Source organism: Tamandua tetradactyla, chromosome 7 (genome assembly GCF_023851605.1).
Source record: "Tamandua tetradactyla isolate mTamTet1 chromosome 7, mTamTet1.pri, whole genome shotgun sequence".
Taxonomy (NCBI): Eukaryota; Metazoa; Chordata; class Mammalia; order Pilosa; family Myrmecophagidae; genus Tamandua; species Tamandua tetradactyla.
In genome coordinates, this window is record NC_135333.1 from 68,919,965 (window position 1) to 68,939,354 (window position 19,390).

Consider the following 19,390-nt stretch of genomic DNA (forward strand, 5'->3'; position numbering starts at 1 on the left):
GTATCTATCTTCCTCTCCAGGGCCAAGACTAGCAGCTGGGCCCACACCACTCGCAGTTTGTCCCGCACCCTCCCCAGGGCACCCCTGGTCTCTGCCTTTTCCGGTGAGCACAGGGCTGAGCATGTTGCTGACACTCAAGTTTTGGGTAGTAGGTGAATAGGGGAATGTCAAATGAGCTCGAGAAACTCTATGTGCAACAGCATTCTCAATTGCAGGGCTTCTCAGAGCCTTTAACCTGCTGTTCATAGATTGACCCTGTGTTGGTAACTAAGGCTGGGCAAAAGGCACACAGGGTGGGTAATCCCATTTTTGTGCATGGTTGAGCTTTTACATAATAAATGAACTTTAAGAACGGTTGCTAATTACCGTGAACCTCTGGAAGGGGAAGAGACGGCACAGTTTCCCCAAAAGTACATATCCCCAGAACACTCTTTGGGAGGTCCCACATTCTTCAAGGCCAATGCTGGGGGGTCACATCTCAATGTCCGCTGTCACAATACAAACACCTCAGCATTCAGATCATCTGGCAAATTCCGGGATGTCAAATTGAGCGTGTCCTGAGCTCCAGGCCAGGGTTGTTTCCTCCCTCCCTATAAGGTGTAAGTTATCCCCTACATCCCTGAGGTCCACCCCCTGCTCACCATCTCAGCCAGGCTTTGGCCTTTGTCCAGCACAGGGACAGTCCTACGCTTGCCTCTGCGATCAGGGCCCCAGGGCTTCAGAAACAAGAAACCACACTGCGGTCCTCAGGTCCACAAGCCCCCCAGCCATGCTCCTCCTCAATGGAGGCTCCCCAATTTCTACCTCTCCTGACAGATGGCTGCTTCCTTGCATACTACTCTCATGAGAGGCTCTCGCCTACAGAGGAATCCTCAAACCCAGGGGGGCCGTAGGGGGCTGATGCCCAAGGGGCAGGGTGGTTTGTAATCAAAACAGGCCATGCAGGCTGAAAACAAGCACTTTATACAAAGTCATCCTTTAAGGTGGGTGGCGCTTCTGACAGCAGCCTCTTGGCACTGCTGTCCCAACCTGAGGAAAACGAGAGTAGAGGGCCTGGCAAGACACCATAAGGGGCAGCCTGGAAGCAAACTGACAGGTGGGGTCTGAGAGTGAGAGAGAACTCAGAGAGGTTACGCCGGGGTGGCAACAGGATGGCACCCAGGTCATCCGGCCTGGCCTAGAGTCATGGTGCTAAACTCCTGGTTCCAGCGAAGCACAATCTCCTCGCTTTTGCTCTGGGTGATCACATGGTAGGTCTCGTTCTGCAAGCACCTCATGCGGGACACCTGCATGGGGGCCGGGCGGGAGAGGGAAGGAGGGCACTCAGGAGTTTTCCAAAGCCACGCCAGGCACAAAGTAGCCCTTTCAAAGATGAGGAGGTGAAGGCTGGAAGGAGAAGTGACTAATGCCAGGGCACTCGATGTTAAGGATGGGAGGCAGCGCTGGCACCTCAATATCTAGCTTCCCACCTCCTTTCCCAGCCACCCCGCCCCCACCCCGACCTTGGAAGGCCTGGCTTACTCCAAGGCTGCAGAAGTGTTAAAGTGCCGATGGAGGCCTGCGCCCCAGAGATGCAAGCAGGGAGCTGCCCTCCACCTCCCAGCTATTCTTGGCAGATGTGTGTGTGTCCGAACAGACCCCCTGTGCAAACCCACTGAAGGTCAGATGGGAGGGAGGAGGCTGGGGGGAGGGATCTCACCTTCCGTTCTCGGCTCCTCATCAGACACTGTTGGCTTTTGAAGGAACAGTAGTTCGGGTACTGGACAAAGTCGGTGTCACAAATCTAAGCCAGGAACCAGGGATGGGTGGGTGGGGAGAAGTCAGAAACCCCAGAGAGTACCCACAAAGGCAGAACCAGACCTTCCAAGCCTGGGATGCTCCCTCCCTCTCTGAGGAGCTGCACCCCACCCCCTACTCTCTCCCTTGCTGCCTCTGCCCCCTGCCCCCATCACGCCATCACAATTTAGTCGCTGCAAAGCTGCCAGGAGCCTGCGAGGATGAGGAGAGGCTGTGCTGCTGGTGAGCTAGCTGGGAAAGTGGTTGAGGAATGGGGAAAAGAGATGGCGTGGGGGTGGGGTGGGTTTCAGAGTCTGGAACATGGGGAGGGGACCCAATTCGTCATTTTATCTCAGGCTCTTTCTGGTGAAAAAGAGGGGGGAAGAATCTCTAATGCCTGATACTTTACGTAACTCACCTCCCCATCTGTGAATCCAGGGGGGCGGCCAAGACAATCTCTGAGACCCTTTCTGGATCTAGGGGTCTGGGGCAGGAACTCAGCTACCAGCCCTTCCTTAAGCTGCCCCTACTTTTCCTTGCCTTGTTCCTCCTAACCCACAGAAGAGAGGGGCCTGGCTCTCTGCAACAACAGGTGGTTCCACAGGGGAGGTAGCTTTGGGGGGTGGGGGAGCCAAGTGGAGTTCATCGAGCAAGGAAAGCACTGGAAGAGCTGGCGAAGGAGGCCGGCAGGGTGAGGCAGGGGGCCCTGGGTCACAGGGGCAGGCAGCAGCTCAGGCATCACCCGCTCACTTAACCTGGAGACGAGTGACTCAGGCCACAGTGGGAGGAAACATGACCAAAACCACTCAGCAAGCGGCCGGCAAAGATGGAACCAGAACCTTTCTTTCCTGTCTCCCAGACTTTGGTGCCCCTCCCCCACCCCTGGGGTCCTACTTCTTTGCCAAAAACAGTCCCACTCTATGGGAGGGTGAGATGGGGGTATCGGTACAGAGGAGAGAAGCAGGTGAGGACCGGCTCTCAGAAGCCAGGGGCCCGAGCCTCCTCCTACCCCCCTAGAGCAAGTAATCGGAAGGAATGGGGTGAGGACGTGGAAGGGGCTGAGCTTTGGGGAAAGGCTCTGACCTTGGTGGGGAAATCCCCATCCTGGAAGCTGAGGAACTCAGCCTGGAGCCAGCTGGCGACTCGAGAATCTTCACAGCCCTTTGTGGCAAGCCGGCCACACCAGAAGTCCATGCGGAGTCCGCCGTAGAGATCCAGTCCATAAAAGCGGCCCGACCTTGTAGAACTTGCCTGCAGCAGAGGACACGGGAGAAGTGTGACCCCACCCCTGGTGGGCCCCCCATTCCCAGCTCTGCCTGGAGCCTGCCTCCTGCCCCGTGGCAGGCTGCCTAGCCTGGTACCTGGGTGCCGATGGAGATACTCTGGGACAGGAGCAAGGGGCTGAGGAAGTTTGTTCTGTGGGTGCTGTCGCAACGCTGCCGCTGCAGGTTGGACTCGGAATAGCACTGCTCCAGCTTCAGGGAACAGAAGTCACAGTAGGCACAGGACAGTACGTGTCGCCGCCCAAGGCTGTCACAGACCTGGGGCAGGAGTGCAGGTGAGAGATGGAGGTTCAGACTCAGCAGCCTGCCCCCCACCCAGAACAGGCCCCACGATTGCAAAGCTGCTCTGAGAATGAATGCCCTGGCTTTTTTTCTCGCTCCCTTCTCCAAGAGTTCCTCAAGGATCTTGTCCCAGCTCTCTGTTTTCTGCACCCTCTTTCTGGGTGGTTTATCCACTCCAATGCAACCTTCAATTCTCAGGAGGCTAGTCTTTGTCAGCAACTCTGATCTCTTTCCCAAGCTCCAAATCCTCAGTGCCTGACAGATGTCTACTGCTGGGTGACTTACAATCAACCTAACAGCCTATCTGAGAAGAGCTCACACCCTCCCCTTCTTTCTCTCAGCTAATGATAATGCTAATATTTACAAAGAGGCAACATGGCGCTGGGCACATGGCTATAAATGCCATCATCTCACTCCGTCCCCGCAAGCCCGATAATACAATAGGTACTAATAATATGTCCATCTGACTGACGAGGAAACTGAGGTTCAACATGCTAAAAAGCCACATATCCAATCAAATGGTGGAGCTGGGACATGGATCCCACTCCAAAACTGAGGATCTACCCCAGCACCTAGGTTTAAACCTCCAGGCTTTTGGAAGTCATTCCTTAGAGTGGAGTTATGGGACTCCTGGCTGAACTCTCTGCCCTGACTTGGCTTCTTCAGCACCATCATAAGTGCTGGCTAAAGACATCCAGTCAATCCCATCCTCCTCTTCCTCCGGAGAGGCCCAGCCTGTCACAGCATGTCCTCACTCCACCCACTTTATCCGCACGGGGGGGAGGGATGTATCATCACATCCCTGCCCAACAATCTTTATAGGATTCCCCTTTCTGACCAAATTAAATACAAATGCTGTAGACTGCCAGTCAAGGTTTTTGACATTATGACCCTGGATGTCTCTTTGACCCCACCTCCCATTGCTCTGCTCCAGGAGATACTGCTTTAACCAAGCCCTGCAGTCCCGTGAGCTCTCCCAAACCACTGAACTTCCTACCATTTATTTTTCTCTCTTTCCAAACCCAGTGTACTCCTTCTGTAATGCTACTGTTTCCATAATAACCCCCTTCGTGGGTTCTTGGCCCCTAAGGGCAGGAATGCTACGCTCATTCTTGGTCCCTCTTGAAATCTCCATTCTTTCTTGCCTCAGAATCTTTTTGTACATGTTATTCCCTCCACCAGGAACCTTCTAGGAGGCCCCCTCTTTTGCCTGGTTAACTTATTTTCATTTTCAGGTCTCACTTTAAACACCAATTCCTCTAAGAAGCATTCTCTCCTCCTCCTAAACATGGAAGAGCTGCCCCTCTCCAACTCTGTACTTTGTTGTTATCCATCACAGCATTTCATCCCACCCCACCATACTGCCTGCTTCCTTGTCTGTCTCTCCCACTACACTCTCTTAGACAGAAGACTGGATCTATTTACTCTCTGCTAATATCTCAAATACCTAGTACACAGCAGGTTGCACAAATGGATAAACGCGTGGCATTCTAACTCTCATAAAGGTCTGTTAAATTACATTAATTGAACATCTAAGGTATAGATTCCTGTGGGTAGACTTGCTGGTTTCTGGGGAGACATTCAGATTGGAATGTCTTTACAAGTTCCTCAGAATGGGCTCTATGAACCCTCTAGAAAGGAGAGCTGCATCTAAGGCACTGCCAGGTATCAAAGATGGTGAACTCAAGGCTTAACAACTCAAGAGAGCTGAAGAACTGAAGGATGAATTTCTTTCTGTACTGGAAAGTATTCCAGACTTGGTCTTTTTTTCTTTCTTTTTTTTTAAGAGTAAGCAGATAGAAAATTTATTGAGAACAAATGTGAGAGGACACAGGAGCACTCTCGCAAAGACAGAGGTGAGAGAAGTAAGAGGTCACAGACTTGGTCTTAAGCCTTCCTCCTTTAAGGTGGGCTGGAAAAATCCTTCCAAAAAAGGAAGCCATGCCTGGAGAGAACCTCCCCAACTATGCCTCATGCTGTCTCCCCGCCCAACTCCAACTTCCAGGATCTAGTACAGGGCCAAGCCCAGAGGGTGCCCAGTGAGCATGTATCCACTGAACAACATGGCGGGCATACCGACTTCCCGAAACCAAGGACTTCATCCTCAAAGTGCTGCCAGGCCTTAGCAGTGGGGGTCATGGGGCAGGTGTTCTCCACAATCGAATAGCACAGCACCAGCAGGGCCTCCACGTGGGGCAGCTGCAGGAGGCTGCAAGAAGACAGCACTGGCTGGTGGGCAGAAAGCCACTTGCATTCTCTTCCCCACCCCTTCGCATCTGCGTTCAGCATGCTGGATGGGGCCTTGGAGGCCTCTGGACCAACCGCCCTTTTACAAAAGGAGAACTGAGGCCCAGAAAGGGGAAGTGACTTTCTCGAGATTGCAGAGCTAATCAGGGCTAGACACAAGACCAGAACAAGGCCTGGTAGCTCCAGGGACAGGGCTCTTTCCATTACACGGCTGGAGAATGAGCATCCAGCGGTGCTTAAACTGATGATGGGCACAGAATGGGTGAGGCAGGCAGTTGCTGGGTGCGCCTAAGGCCCACGCGGGTCTGAGTGGATCTCGAGGTCGAAGTTGGGGAAGTGAGCCTCTCATTCCTGAGGCAGGCAGCAGAGAAGACAGGGCCAGTGAGGGGGCCAAAACTTTCTGTACCTGCCACTGCTTTGGCTTTTCCAGTAGGATTCTTCATCATACATGTCATTAATTTCATCCAATTCCTGGGCTGAATGAATGAGTTCCTGGATGTTTTCTAACATCATTGGGGTAGACTCCACTTCCCGCACCCGGGGGGTGAAGGAAGAAGGGTTGGAAGACAAAGATTCAGCCTGCAAGTTGGACTCTAGGTCTGTCTGCAGCCCAGACAAGGCATCCAGTCCCTCCTCTGTCCCCTGTCCTTCGTCCTTCCCCTCCTCCTCTTCTTGCTCCTCCCCCTGCTCTTCTTGCTCCTGCCCTTCCTCCTGCTTGTGCTCTTCCTTGTGCTCCTGCGCTTGCTCCTGCTTGTGATCCGACCCTGGCTCTTGACCTCCCAGGGACAAGGAGGACTGCAGCAGCTCCTCCACGTTGTTGTTGAGCCTCTCCGGCCAGGGCTGGAAGATCTGTCGCTCTGTGGCTGCAGCAGGAGTCAGGGACCGAGAGAAGAGAACAGCGTCAGGCTTCTGGACCCCGAGGGTACTGTGTTCACATAACACACACATAAACACTCCGGCAAAGGGGAAAAGACCAAATCACACCTAAAAACCCAGTCGAGTGTGAGAAACACTGAAAAGGAGTATTGATTAAACGAAAAGAATAATGTCATGGTAAAACTGTGATGCTGGTGGTTACATGTCACCATCACACCTCCCTCTCACATACGTGCCCCTCTTCTTTAACTTCCACTTCAAATACCACCCTTTGTCCCTCTCACTTAGGAAACACCAAGTATTCTCAATGACTAGCACTAATCCTCTCCAAAGTGAAAGTGTTAACTTATAAAAGTCCCAGAGACTTCCAAATGCAGGAATGTCTTTGGGACCTAAAAAAGTGGATTCAGGGCAGAATGGTAAGTAATGGCCCTCTCTTATGTAAATAGCTGCTCCCACCCCTCTCTCAACATCCTTCCAGTTTCCCCTTTATCAAGACCTTAAAATCCTGGTCTCTGGGAAGAGTGGAAGGAGTCGCTGGTGATCTCCTGGGTGCATGGAAGATCTCACCTGTGACGTGGAGTGAGGCAGGGGAGGTCATCGTGGTGGGCGAAACTTCGGTTGAAGAGTCAATCTCCTTGTAAGTGTTAGGTGAGAGAATCGAGACTGGCTGGGAACATCGGACTCTCTGTCAGGAGAAAAGGGAAGTGGCAGATATCCGCTATTCCAGCTTAGTCCTCAGCCCCTTTTCCAGCATGTCTTTTCTCTTATGGTTTCCAGGCAGGGATGAAGGGGCATGGCCCCCACTGGAAGCCCCTAGACCTGAGAAATCCCAACTCTTAACCCCACCCCATAAAATAAACTTTGGTTGTCTGAACCACACCACTGCCTTCACTCTTCCATATTTGCATTTGACACAAATGAAATCACTGACCTCTTAGAAGAAATGGAAGGGCTTATCTCTTTTGCCTCTTCCCATATCTTCCCTGCTTTTCTCACAGGACTGTTCAATCTGAAGTCCCCAGGTGAGACCGTATTAAAAAATAATCTGGGTAAATAACCTGTCAGGTTGGCAGGGAGGGAGGCCAAAGGCCTGGCTCTCCCCATCTCGGCACCTCCTTTCCCATGGCCCAGGGCCTCACCTTGGCATAGTAGACGTGGTTGGAACAACGGTACTGAGTAAACTGGCAGAAGGACTCAAACCAGGAGGCATAAGGGAGGTCGGAGCAGACAGCACCTGAGAAGGGCAGGGGTGGAGGGGTGAACACACAGGGGAACAGCCTCCCAGGAGTGACAGTGGATGCCTTGGTTTGCCAAGAGTGGAGGACATGGGCTCGGGGGAAGGGGCCAGCCATACCCTTTCCCTGACTCAAAGCGAGCACAGGGCTTCTGCCCTGAGCTTTGAGTGAACGCTGGATGCCTCGGTTTCCCTACTAGCCCGACCCTCACCATCGGGCACCAAGCCGTGGTTTTCATACTGGTCCAGCTGGACGAGTGTGGGGTTTCGACAGCCGTGGGTTGCACGGAGACGGCAGGTAGTTTCTGCCTTCCAGGTTGGGGTCAATAGTGCGAAGAAACGTTCATATTCGGTGGGAGAGAGAGGGCTGCCTGGAGTGGAGATCGAAGCTGAATCCTGGGCTGGGGCAGGTGCGGGAAGCAGAAGAAGCACTGCGAGGCAGGGGACAGACGGATGGATGGACCGATCCCCCAATCCACGCCTGGCCCAGGGCAGACCCAGACCCCGAGTACAGAAGGAATTGGGGGTGTATGTCCCTGCTGACCACCAGTGTGTGTGTATCGGGGGGTTAGAGGCAAAGGTCAGAACCCAGCGGGTAGATGCGGGAAGGTTCAAAAGCGAGGGAGCAGCCTCAGCCAGATCACTGTGAGAAAGCGTTTAGGAAACTGTAAAAGGACTCTCAGTGAAAGAGAGCCGAACCCCGGGAAGCAGACTCTCGGAGCAGTTGGGAACCTCTCACCCATCAGGAGTGCGAGAAGGAAGCCAGCACCTAGCTTCCTCATGGCCCCGGCAGATCCGCCCGCGTTCCTCGCACCAAAGCCACCTCTAACGGGCCCGAAGCCACACTGAGAGCCGGCCCGGAGCCGGCGCACCCCGCAGCTGCACGAGGCAGGGGCGGCCCCGACGTCACAGAGCGCGGGGGGCGGGGCCCGGGGAAACTGACGCGGGGGCGGGCCAGCCGGGAGTCCTGCGCCTTTCCCCGCCCTGAAGCGGAGAGAACTGTTTTACTCGGCGTCTTCAGTGAAGTCTGCCCTGTGGAGTTCTTCGTTTGTGTTACCTTAATTTCGTCTCCAGGGTGATCCCCTGAGGTGGATACTGTTACCCTGTTTTACAGACTAGGCAGCTAGGACTTGGATATTTGCCCAGGGAGTGGTGAGGCCCAGATGGGAGCAGAGGCAGGGTTTTGGGGAAGGCAGAAATGGAATATAGGAAACAACGTTAAGTCCCATGGGGAGGAGCTAGACAGGAGGCCCCCATGGAAAAAACTGAACCAAAGGGAAAACAAGAGGAGGGATAACTCAGGTACAAGATTGGCTCAAATGCATAACTTTTCTAAAACATTAATTAAAAAAAAAAGGATTTATGATGATGATGATATTGTGAACCATTTATTGTACACTTTGGATGATTGCTTGGTATGTGGATATATAATATATAGCAATACAAAGTAAAAAAATAAAAAAAGATTTAAAAAAAAAAGGAAAGGAATATTACGAGAGAAAATTACTCAGTGGCCTAAGGTAATGGTTTTCAAGTGGGAGGCGAGCAAGACAGTCTACTGGAGTGGGGGAAGGAAATATTTCCTTTTCTATTTTGTCAAGTATCTATTAGGAATACAAGGTAACCCCCTCTCCCAGTGGGGGCCCTGTGTGCAGTGGCTGCAAACAGCAACCTCCTAATAGTGTAAGTAGCCTGTTGCTTGTACATGTTGCCCCAAGGGACCCTGGAGACAGCCCTTCCCTGTTGATGGTCCTGTCCCCAACCTAACCTCTAGACAGGTATGTGCAGTGCCTTGGAAAGCTCCAGGGTACGGTGGTCAGGGTCCACATTGGCCAAGTCATCATGTCCATCCACACCAAGCTTCAAAACAAGGAGCACGTGATCGAGGCACTACGCAGGGCCAAGTTCAAGTTCCCTGGCCACCAGAAAATCCACATCTCCAAGAAGTGGGGCTTTACCAAGTTCAGTGCTGATGAATTCAAAGACATTATCCTAGATGGTTGGGGGGTCAAATACATCCCCAATCACGGGCCCTTGGACAAATGGCGGGCCCTGCACTCATGAAGGCTTTGCTGGCACTGCCCCCACAAGATCTGTGCCCACCAATAAACTACTTCCTGGCCATTAAAAAAAAAAAAATCCAAGCTAATATTTAGTTTAATAGTACATGTATATAGCACAAATATACATTTATTAGAAATTAAGTGAAAAAAAGGTTTATATGTAGAAAAGATTCCAATTTTTAAAAGTTTTGGAGGCCTCTGACCTAAGGCTCCACCCTCTACCTTTGTCTTTCCCAGGTTGAGAGTTGTGGATTCTGGTGTAGAGGTAGCACGTCTGGTTCCATGTCTTGTCCTACTTTTGGTATGTCATCCTCCCACTTCTTATCCAACCCAGAGGATGCAAAATGAATGCTTAGCACACTGAACTAAAATAGTGTCTGTAAAATAAACACAGCAGACCAACATGTATAGCTTTTATTCACCTACCCAGATTCCTTATTACATGTGACTTATCTGCATTCCACCTTGCCCTCTGCCCCATTCACAAGGCCACCGTGAATACCTTGGGCACAGAGGAAGGGGTGCCCTTTCAACTAGGGCCACAGCCGAGGTGACCTGGGAAATGCCACCATAGAAAAAGCAGGAAAAGAATGGAGAGGAGTATTTATCACAGCATAGCCCCCACCATGGGGGGCAAGGGAACCAGAGGGTGGGGGTTGGGATGCCCCCATGCTACTGCCCCAGTCCTTAAATACAAAGCAGGGGGAATAAAGAGGACCGTCCTCTGAAATACAGCACCAACCTCAGCATGGAGGCAAAAGGAAAGTGGGCAAGACCACTTTCCTCAGAAGGGTGAGGGCTAAACGAGAGCACATACCGTTGGTAGCTGCAGAACCCCTCCCTACCAGGGTTTGGATGCAGCTTCAGCACCACGAATGGGGGAAGAGGAGGAGGAGGGATGAGGATGACAAAACTGCACCATCCACTTCTCCCTGAAGCCCCTGGCCCAAGAGGCATTCCTCTCCCTACTAGCCCAGAATAGGGGATGTAGAAGAAATTGTGGTATTGAAATCCAAGGCCCTTATCTATTTCTTCTTCCGTTCTTGGGAGCAGCGTGGGCAAAACCTAAGAAATAAAATGAAAGAGAAGGGAAGGGAGAAAGTAAACGAAAGGAAGAATGCCCTCTATCACTCAACAGACCAGTTCCTACTACAATTCTCACTCACCATTTCCCTCGAGGCTTGGTTGTCAGCCCCACACAGGCAAAGTGGAACCACTCAATGGAACACTGGAAAAGGAAGGAGATGGAAGAAGCAATAGTCGGGGGCAGGGGGGAGAGGGGTAGTGCAGGGCAGGGCAGAGGAAGAAAGGAAGCCCTTTCATAGATTCCATCCCTTCTGAGAATTCTTGGCAATCTCAATGCCAACCAACTCCAATCGCCTTCTTCATATCCTGAAGACCCACTATTTAACCATTGTTTCCCCCCCTCTTGTACCCACTACCTTACATGCTCCCCAAGACCCCCTTGCTGAGGCAAACTGGTTCTCACATCAGGGTTGTCACAGCCAATCATCTCTCCATAGGAGACCTGGTGACAAAGGCAGTACGTGGGCTCATTGGGATCCACAGGCATATCCAACACATCAGAGGGGTGGACACTGCCAAAGGTCACTGAGGGCATCCCATACTCAGGACTTCTGCAGGTCAAGAGGAAGAGAAAGTGTCATCTGCAGAAAGGGCAGATACAGCCTAGGACTTATGGAGGGAGTAGGAGAGCCTGGTGGGATAAGTGATTTGTGGTTTCTCCTCTCTATCAACCAGTACCAAAATAATAAGTGAGGAGAGAGTTATTGACGCACAAGGTAAAAAAGAGTCACAAGAGACAGTGAAGGGTGAGGGGCAGGTGAGAAGAGTATGGCATTTGGCAAATGCTCCCTTATACACTCACGTGCGCACAAGTTTTAACTTCTTTTGGGCAGCCTTGGGGGCTTCTTCATCTGAGTTTTTCCCTTTGGAACGGGCACGGGCAGCTTTCTTCTCCTTTTGAGTCCGGCCTTCTAGGGAGGAAGGGGAAAGCCAGGAGGCAAGGAGACAGAAAGATGGTTTAAGCCTTCTTTCTTCTCCCTCTTTCCAACCTGGTGCTCCTCCCTCATAGGTGAAGAGCCTGCTTCTTTTCCCCCTGAATCCTCACACTGCCCTCATGGACCCGCCCCCCTCCTCACTCTTTTTGCCTTTGCTGGAGGAGCTGTCATAGTCACTCGACTCAATCTGTTTCTCCTTCAGATCAGCCTCAAAACGGGCCAAGTCTGTGTCCAGTCGCCGAATGTGTTTGTCCACCTAGGTGGGAAGGAAGAAGGAAGAGGTACAAGGCTAGTACCAGTAAAAGAAAATAGGCTAAGGCCCATTCTATGGATCTCCCAGACCTAAAACAGATCCCAACACAGTTGAAGGAGGGGTCTAGGACCCTGAGGATTAGATGGGAGGTAGGTGGGGAGTCACGAACAGAATCATACCATCTCATAGGTCTGCATGGCAAGCTGCACCTTGTCGTCACCAAATTCCTTGCACTTGCCATAGGCTTCCTGGATCTGTTTGAGAAGGGCCAATTTTTCCTCAGAGCTCAGGCTGCGGGCGCTACTCATATATTCAGTGGCCAACTTGTCAATTTCAGCCTTCAGGTCTACAACAGAGACAGAGGCCTGGTCACAATGACCCCTGAGTGACTAGGTGAAACACATTTCCTCCTCTTGCACCTCGGACCGTTTTCATTCACCATCACAATCTTCGAACTAAAACATACTGAGCGTTCACAGGTACTGTGCCTTGTAGTCAAGTAATGCAACATGTTGACAATATTTCTTTTAACGATGCCTTCAAGGTGTTGAAAACACTGCTATAAGAGTTGGAACTTAAATTATTAAAACATACTGAGGGATTCTCTGCTCATGGTGCAGAATATTTTTGTTGATATCTGAAGATGCTTCTTTGCAGGGTTTGCTCTGCTTGATCCATGAATTCTGTTCTCAAAAGCTGCCTGGTTTCTCTTTTCAAAAACATTCCACAGTAGCTGTGACTGCTACAAACCAGACTGGGTCATCTTCTGCTGCTGGCTTCCAAGTCTGTACATCCCTAGCTCATCATTTTAAATTAGGACCTAGTTCACCCTATAAAAGTTCTTCTGCTTGCCTTACACCTGCTATTTTGTTCATCATTTGCAACTTGTTTTACATTTCCCATAACCTTTTTTAGTTATTCATATAAGATATTGTTGCCAATATCTCAATACTGAAGACTGGTGATGTCCCAGGGCACTGAGACTGTGGAAACATACTACCTAATATTTGGTTAGTAGGACTCATTAAAAATATTGATGGAAAGAGACAAAAATCTGTTGTAACACAGAACAGTAATGGGTACCAGGGCCATATCACTTTCAAATATACTACATTTAAGGCCCACTTCATTCCAGACCCTTAAAAGACAGTTGCAAAAGCATAAAGTTCCATAATCTCCAACTGGTCTCTCTGTGCATGAACTCAAAAGGTGGAAATCATTTTATAAAGAAAGCAAGCTGGTCCTCAGCATTCCATCAGGTAGCTCTCAGGGGCCTATGTCCAGAATTTTGGATGATATCTTCTTTTCCCGAGTGAGTTTACCCACAGTAATTTAAGTCATCAGCTTCAGGTATCCTAACACCAGCACGTTACATCCTTGAGCACGTCTATATAAGGATGGAAGATAAGACTTATATATTCTTCGGTGGCTATGGGGAAGAGCTCCAACAGACACCTTCAACCCCGAAGAGACCAACCTGACCATTGTAGTGGCTCCAAATGAATGCTTCCATGCAGCCAAACTTGCTCAACAGTTTCTAGAGTCCAAGGTCACAGACGGTATCTAATGCTTCTGTAAGGTTGAAGAATACAGTGTAGAAATCCTGATGTTAATCTCTGCTTTTCTGCCTTTCTTTTTTTTAAGAATCTGTCATACAGCAAAGATCCTCTCTACCAACCTGAGATGCAGACTAAAGCCACACTGTGATTTTGGTGTAGTAAGATTAACAATGCCATGAAATTGAAAGATTCTAGTCTTCCTCTAAATATACCAAATATGTAGGACAGAAATGATTCTAGAGATGACTTAGGATTTTGACATTTTTCTTGAGGAAGATATAAAGAACATTGTATCTCTGAGTTCTTGAGGCACTGTCTCAGTAGTTCGTTTTTTTATGGTAAAGCTGATACAGAAATGAGGATCATCACTGCCCTCCTTTTAAGAATTGCGAGAGTAAAAGAAAGAGAGAGAGGCCACAGTTCTCCAGATCATACCAGCTGATGTAGTAACACCAAGCAGAAAAACAAATGATCATACACACTCATTATACAATGAGTTCCTGACTCTGTACACACCTTCTGTTCTTTGATCTAGATCCCTCATGAGTTGAAAGTTCCTCTGTAACTCAAAGGGGAGATTTTCGATACCTAGAGAGAAGAAGTGAAACTGAGAATCACTGGACTTTACAGGCCATAGAGCCCCTTTTAAAATGCAGTGCCAAAACAAGACCCAAACATCCTCAGATTTCCCCCCTTTGAACCTCTAGATTTATCTGCCATTGCATTTCTGCACAGCTATACCATTCTTTCCCTCTTCAGTGACCATACTCTACAAATCAGCCCTTCCTTTCCTTTATTTTCAATCTCTACCTCCAAGCTCCTTGCTTTCAATTTACAAATACCCTCATGGTATCCACCACTACTACTCACACACACTTCTAATCTATTCCCCATATAGCAGCCAGAATGTTTTTTTCAAAAATGCAAATCTGGTTAAGAGGTTACTCTTGTTTACAACCCTTCATTAACTTCCCATTGCTTTGGTGATGTCCTGCATTTTCTGGTCTTTGCTTACTTCACATCTGCCTTAGCTTTTGCCAATCCCCCTTTGTGCTCTTACTGCTATAACCATACTGGCCTTTACTGAGTGCCTCAAATTTGCTAGTGTTCTTCCTGACACTTGGCTTTTCACATGCTATTTTCTCTGCCTGGAATTCACTGCCCAGTCTTCTTCACCCATCCTCACCATATTTCCTGGCCTACTAAATTCCTGTTCATCCTTCAAAATTCAGGCCAAACATGATTTCCCCAGAATATCACTATCCTTTTTAGCACTCATCCAATTGTAATTAAATAATTACATAACAAGCTATTTGGCGACTGTCTCCCCAGTCCTCTAGGAAGATTGGAACATTTATCTCTATGCTACTATTTCTCCAGTGTTTAGGATTATGACTTGCATACAGAAGGTACTCAATAAATACTTGAATAAATGCATGAATACTTAAATCTCCCCAACACAAGAAAAGTTTCTTCACTCAACTCCACGTTGGAACTTTTTTTTTTCATGCAATAACTTATTTTTGTATTTGTAGTGTTAATCAGTGGGACACATGGGTCTATACATACCCTCAACAGCTAACTGTTCACCCACCTCTAGCTTCCATAGTTATCTCTAGGTCCCCTATACTCTGTTATAAGCCTCTCATTTTACCTTTTTTTTTTTTCATGTTGAACTTTTTGAACACCCTCCATTTTAACCTATAACCTTGGGTCTGCCACCATTTGTTTACTGAGATTACTGTAAGTTACCAGCAATTTATCAAATCAAAGCGTCTATTATTAGTCCTCTCCTAAAAAATTCCTCTTAGGCAGCTGACATCATCCTCTCTCCTTCAGGTAACGTTCTTCCTCTTAGGATTCCAAATCTTATCATAAACCATCTGGTAATTTCAACATTGATATCTCCTCAGCCTGTCCTTTAAATGTTAATATTGGGCAGGCCACGGTGGCTCAGCAAGCAGAGTTCTTGCCTGCTATGCCCGAGACCCAGGTTCAGTTCCCAGTGCCTGCCCATGTAAATAAAATAAATAAATAAAATAAAATTTAAAAATGTTAATATTTTCTTGAGATTATATTTGAATTGTCTGTTTCTTTTTCACTCTACTTTGCTTTCCCTGAATGATGTCATTCACCCTGATGGAAACAAGTACCATATCTATGCCTAAATCTAAAAATGAATTAATTACAACTATTAATTACAGCTATTATTTTTGAATTCTAATCTTGTTAATGGTATATTTTCTATCTAGAACTCACCTTAGATTCTTCCCTCCCTCTCAAGTGCTCAGTCATCTACTCAATCCTATTATATTTAACTCCTAAATATTTCTGTTGTTCACTGGGTTCAGGTTCTCAACTCTGACCTAGACAATTATCACTAATTGATCTCCCAGTTACCACTATAATCACTCTCCAACTTACCATACATCAATTATTTTTCTTTATAAAATTAGACCACAGGTTAAAAAACCTGTTATTTCCCTACTATCTAAAGTACAAAATACTTAGCTTGGCCTAAAAAAAGGCCATGCATGACCTGGCTTCAGTTTCTTTCTCCAGGCTCACTTCCCAATCTTTCATCTTAGAGTCTATATATCAAATACTCTGACCTCATTTTCCCCTGATCTTGCCATGAACCTATTATAATACCTTTGCTGATGTTTTCCCCCAACTTGAAATTCTCTTTTCCTCTCCACGCTGGCAAATAAATGCTCCACCTTCAAGACCCTATTCAAACATTACCTCCTCTGCAAGGCTTTTTCTATCTTGCCTTCTCTTTCTCCAGAGTTACCACTGTCCTTTTAATGTATTTTTATTACTCTTCTGGTCACACTTTTCTAATCTTTTTTTATTTGCACAAGCTGTTTCCTACTAGACTGTGAGCTTTTTGATGGCAAGAGTTGTGTCTTATTCATTTTTTAATATCCCCAGTGCCTGGTATTATTTCTGACACACGGCAGCACCTCAATACATAACTGTTTAATGAATGACTCCCAATACTAAGACAAATGTAAGTGCACTGGGTGATAGATTTGTGAGGGGTGAGTTAGACAAATGGCATAAACATAACAGATTTTCATTTGATGAGAATTGAATCTTTGCTCCATGAAGATAGGTATTTCAGTCCATCAGCTGCCAATGGTCACTCACCACTACCTAGCCACAAAAGGAGCCCCTTCTTTCAGGAACTGAGCGAAGAAGTCGCGGGCAGATCTCTGACGCTGCTCCAAGATGCAAGTGGGTGATATACGGGAACAACCAAATTTGAAAGACTTTGAGGAAAAGCTATTCTGGACTGAAGACCCTCAACCGGGCCAGCAAAAATCTTTCCGGCTATACCACCAGCCCTTCAAGAGATAGTACTTCAGCCCCGCCGCGCAGCCCCTCCTTCGTCTACACCCAACAGCGAGGCCTCGACCCTGCTGCCCCGCCCCCTCGTTCTCCACACCATTCAACATTTTCTCCCACGGAAGCCTTTCGCCACTGCGACCTTTTCACCGCCAAGACTTTCAGGCTACAGATTCTCTTAGCCCGATACCCCCACCATTCTATGACCCCTGACCCCCTCCTCCAGCCTGCTCTTACTGTCCAGATAATGTTCCAAATACATCCCCGCAGCCATCTTGAAGCAAAACAAAGCAACTTCCGATACGCCCCGGAAGTACCTGAAACGCGCTGGGTGCTGAAGCTATCCTTGGGTAAAAGCCTTTCCGCCCTTACTAGGAGAAGTTCCGCCCTTAGTAAGATTTTCGAGAGACATATCCGCCCGACGTTCAAGTTTTCCTTTTGCGTGGGTAACCGCGACAGCCCGAATTGAGGCGGCTTTACCCCTCTTCCGCCCTTACTGAGACCACAGTATGCGACCGCGGCAGGTATGACGTCAGCGGAGCCATTTTGAATTCTCTACCAAACTTTTTCCCCCCTCCAGATCCGGGATGGTAATGGGTGGGAAAACTGCTCTCTTTTTTATAGAGTTGTAGTCCATAAATATCTCTTTTCAGCAACAGGGAAATGTAACTTGTTTACCTTTTTCAGAATATGATTCTGAAGACCAAAGCAGACAGCTTTCTGCAAGGCAGCTAAATTAGCAACTTGGGGGGAAGTAACTGGCCTTGTGGTTTAAATCCTGAACATTTTTACTGTCACACGAACACCTTTTATCAAGGGTTATTATTATCATTTAACATGGAAAAACGTTATTTATAAAACTCTATACTTATAAAATACAAAGTAGAATTGCTCACAATAAAGGTATAATCTTCCATACCTGTCCTTAAATCAAATACATTTAAAGATAAAAAGATATAGAACTTCTGATCTTGCCCTTTTGCCACCTTGTAAAGGGAAAACCCGTTTTTCTCTCCCTTTTTACTCAGTAGTTTATATGTTAACTAGCACTATGATCCTGAAGGGACTGGGGCATGGAGCTCTTATTGTAACTGGACATTAGATGCCAAGCCATCATCCTAGGCAGCTGCAAGACAATGAACCGATCAGAAAGGAAAGCAATCAGGTGTATGACAGGCTGCCACCCCTGTAAGTTACAGAACTCTAAGCCCAGAACCTAATAGTGTAAGTGTTAAAGTACCTTGTAGTTAGTTATAATCCTTCTCACATCCTTGATAATTTACGAGTGACACATGGTAGGTTAATGAAACAGATTTTCAGCCACATAATTTAGAACAAATATATGAAAAAGGGTAAGGTGAAACCCAGGGTTTACTAGTGATTAGGTGGTAAAATAGAGTATTAAAACCTAGATCTCACTTTAATTGCAAGTGTGTTGTCCACATGGATAAGTAATTTAATCTTTGTGCCTCTTTCCTTCTCAAAAATGAGAATAATACCTACCTTATAGGTTGCTACAATGATTGTATGCACGTGTTCTTAAAAAGAGGAGATTCAAAAAAAATTTTTTTAAGTTGATTAGTTCTAATATTGGTGCTTGAAATAGAGCTGGCAGGGTCTTTTCAAAAGATGGGAGGGGCAGGGGAAAAAAGCAGCAAATATTCAGGAAGCTCACAAACACTGACATCTATTTGGCCATATGTGATATATTCATTTGTGTCACACCATCTTAGATCAGACACTCTCTTGGCTGCCCACACAAGAATTCCAGTCCCAAATTAAGTGGGCATTAATTATTATCCACATCCCACTAGGTAAAGAAATCTGTTGGCCAGCTGTCCCCCAGAGGAGAGCCACTAGTTCTCAAAATGTAGGAGCTATGTCACAACTTTTTCAGTGCTTAAAAGATTTTAAAATCTCAAAAAGCAATCATGATGGATCTAGTTCAAATCCTTCATTGAACAGGTGAAGAGCAGCTTCCTGGCTAGCACTACAAGTAGGTTGATGACAGAGCCAAGGAAAGCTGAAGTGTAGACTTCCTGATGCATGTTCTCAGTGCTGTCCTGCACTGTTACTCAGTCCTGCACCCATGGCCTGGTTATGGTTACCACTACAGGAAACACCTGGGTTTAGGCATCACAGTATACTGAATATATACATGCACACACATTACCGACCAGAAGTTGAACCCTTCCACTGATGCTTATGCAGGAGTATGGGTCACTCCAAGAGGCCATGCTTCCATTTGTTTGATAGGGAGCCTTAACCACTTTTTCTTTACTTTTTTTTTTTTTTTAAGCAAAACCAAATGCTCTCACCTGTTTGGCAATGCAGTTCCAGTAACAGGATTTGTATGCAGAAATCCTCATAAAACTAGGATTTCACTCAAGAGTTATCTAAACTGTATCCTTCTATGACTAGGGAGTTACACATATGGAGCCT

At 47.7% G+C, this 19,390-nt stretch overlaps 2 protein-coding genes and 1 pseudogene across 12 annotated transcripts; 1 reads left to right on the forward strand and 2 right to left on the reverse strand.

The window, feature by feature from the left end:
* Positions 1 to 942: 942 nt before the first annotated feature.
* On the reverse strand, positions 943 to 8,619 carry ACRBP (acrosin binding protein). 4 transcript variants are annotated; one of them, XM_077169845.1, is made up of 10 exons: positions 8,471 to 8,619; positions 7,914 to 8,132; positions 7,607 to 7,701; positions 7,035 to 7,152; positions 5,995 to 6,451; positions 5,418 to 5,550; positions 3,138 to 3,317; positions 2,860 to 3,027; positions 1,700 to 1,783; positions 943 to 1,286 (listed from the first exon to the last, which is right to left on the reverse strand). In XM_077169845.1, the coding sequence occupies exons 1-10, from the start codon at positions 8,481 to 8,483 to the stop codon at positions 1,164 to 1,166; spliced, it is 1,590 nt and encodes a 529-aa protein (XP_077025960.1). In that variant the 5' UTR covers positions 8,484 to 8,619; the 3' UTR covers positions 943 to 1,163. The 4 variants fall into 4 exon arrangements, with proteins under 4 accessions (XP_077025960.1, XP_077025961.1, XP_077025962.1 ...); XM_077169846.1 differs by having other exon boundaries at positions 7,914 to 8,072; positions 8,441 to 8,619; XM_077169847.1 differs by having other exon boundaries at positions 7,914 to 8,072; positions 8,471 to 8,618.
* A 695-nt stretch (positions 8,620 to 9,314) lies between these two features.
* LOC143643045 (small nucleolar RNA SNORA70) lies at positions 9,315 to 9,436 on the forward strand (annotated as a pseudogene).
* A 727-nt stretch (positions 9,437 to 10,163) lies between these two features.
* ING4 (inhibitor of growth family member 4) lies at positions 10,164 to 17,278 on the reverse strand. 8 transcript variants are annotated; one of them, XM_077169864.1, is made up of 9 exons: positions 17,186 to 17,227; positions 14,114 to 14,185; positions 13,516 to 13,610; positions 12,218 to 12,384; positions 11,927 to 12,041; positions 11,653 to 11,761; positions 11,254 to 11,401; positions 10,931 to 10,992; positions 10,164 to 10,829 (listed from the first exon to the last, which is right to left on the reverse strand). In XM_077169864.1, exons 4-9 carry the CDS (start codon positions 12,344 to 12,346, stop codon positions 10,790 to 10,792), a joined length of 603 nt encoding a protein of 200 aa, XP_077025979.1. In that variant the 5' UTR covers positions 12,347 to 12,384; positions 13,516 to 13,610; positions 14,114 to 14,185; positions 17,186 to 17,227; the 3' UTR covers positions 10,164 to 10,789. The 8 variants fall into 8 exon arrangements, with proteins under 8 accessions (XP_077025979.1, XP_077025980.1, XP_077025976.1 ...); XM_077169865.1 differs by lacking the exon at positions 17,186 to 17,227 and adding an exon at positions 17,049 to 17,066; XM_077169861.1 differs by lacking the exon at positions 13,516 to 13,610 and having other exon boundaries at positions 11,653 to 11,758; positions 11,936 to 12,041; positions 17,186 to 17,278.
* Positions 17,279 to 19,390: the final 2,112 nt, after the last annotated feature.

Bases quoted from the DNA above. Each gene is read 5' to 3' on its own strand.
- ACRBP (XM_077169844.1), bottom strand. From the start codon at position 8,483: ATGAGGAAGCTAGGTGCTGGCTTCCTTCTCGCACTCCTGATGG. The intron at 8,133-8,440 runs GTGAGAGGTTCC...CCTGCCTCGCAG, and splicing joins CCTTCTCGCACTCCTGATGG to TGCTTCTTCTGCTTCCCGCA. The intron at 7,153-7,606 runs GTGAGGCCCTGG...TTCTCCTGACAG, and splicing joins ACCACGTCTACTATGCCAAG to AGAGTCCGATGTTCCCAGCC.
- ING4 (XM_077169858.1), bottom strand. From the start codon at position 17,222: ATGGCTGCGGGGATGTATTTGGAACATTATCTGGACA. The intron at 11,762-11,926 runs GTGAGGAGGGGG...CTTCCTCCCTAG, and splicing joins CTCCAGCAAAGGCAAAAAGA to AAGGCCGGACTCAAAAGGAG. The intron at 10,830-10,930 runs GTGAGTGAGAAT...TTTATTTCTTAG, and splicing joins ACCAAGCCTCGAGGGAAATG to GTTTTGCCCACGCTGCTCCC.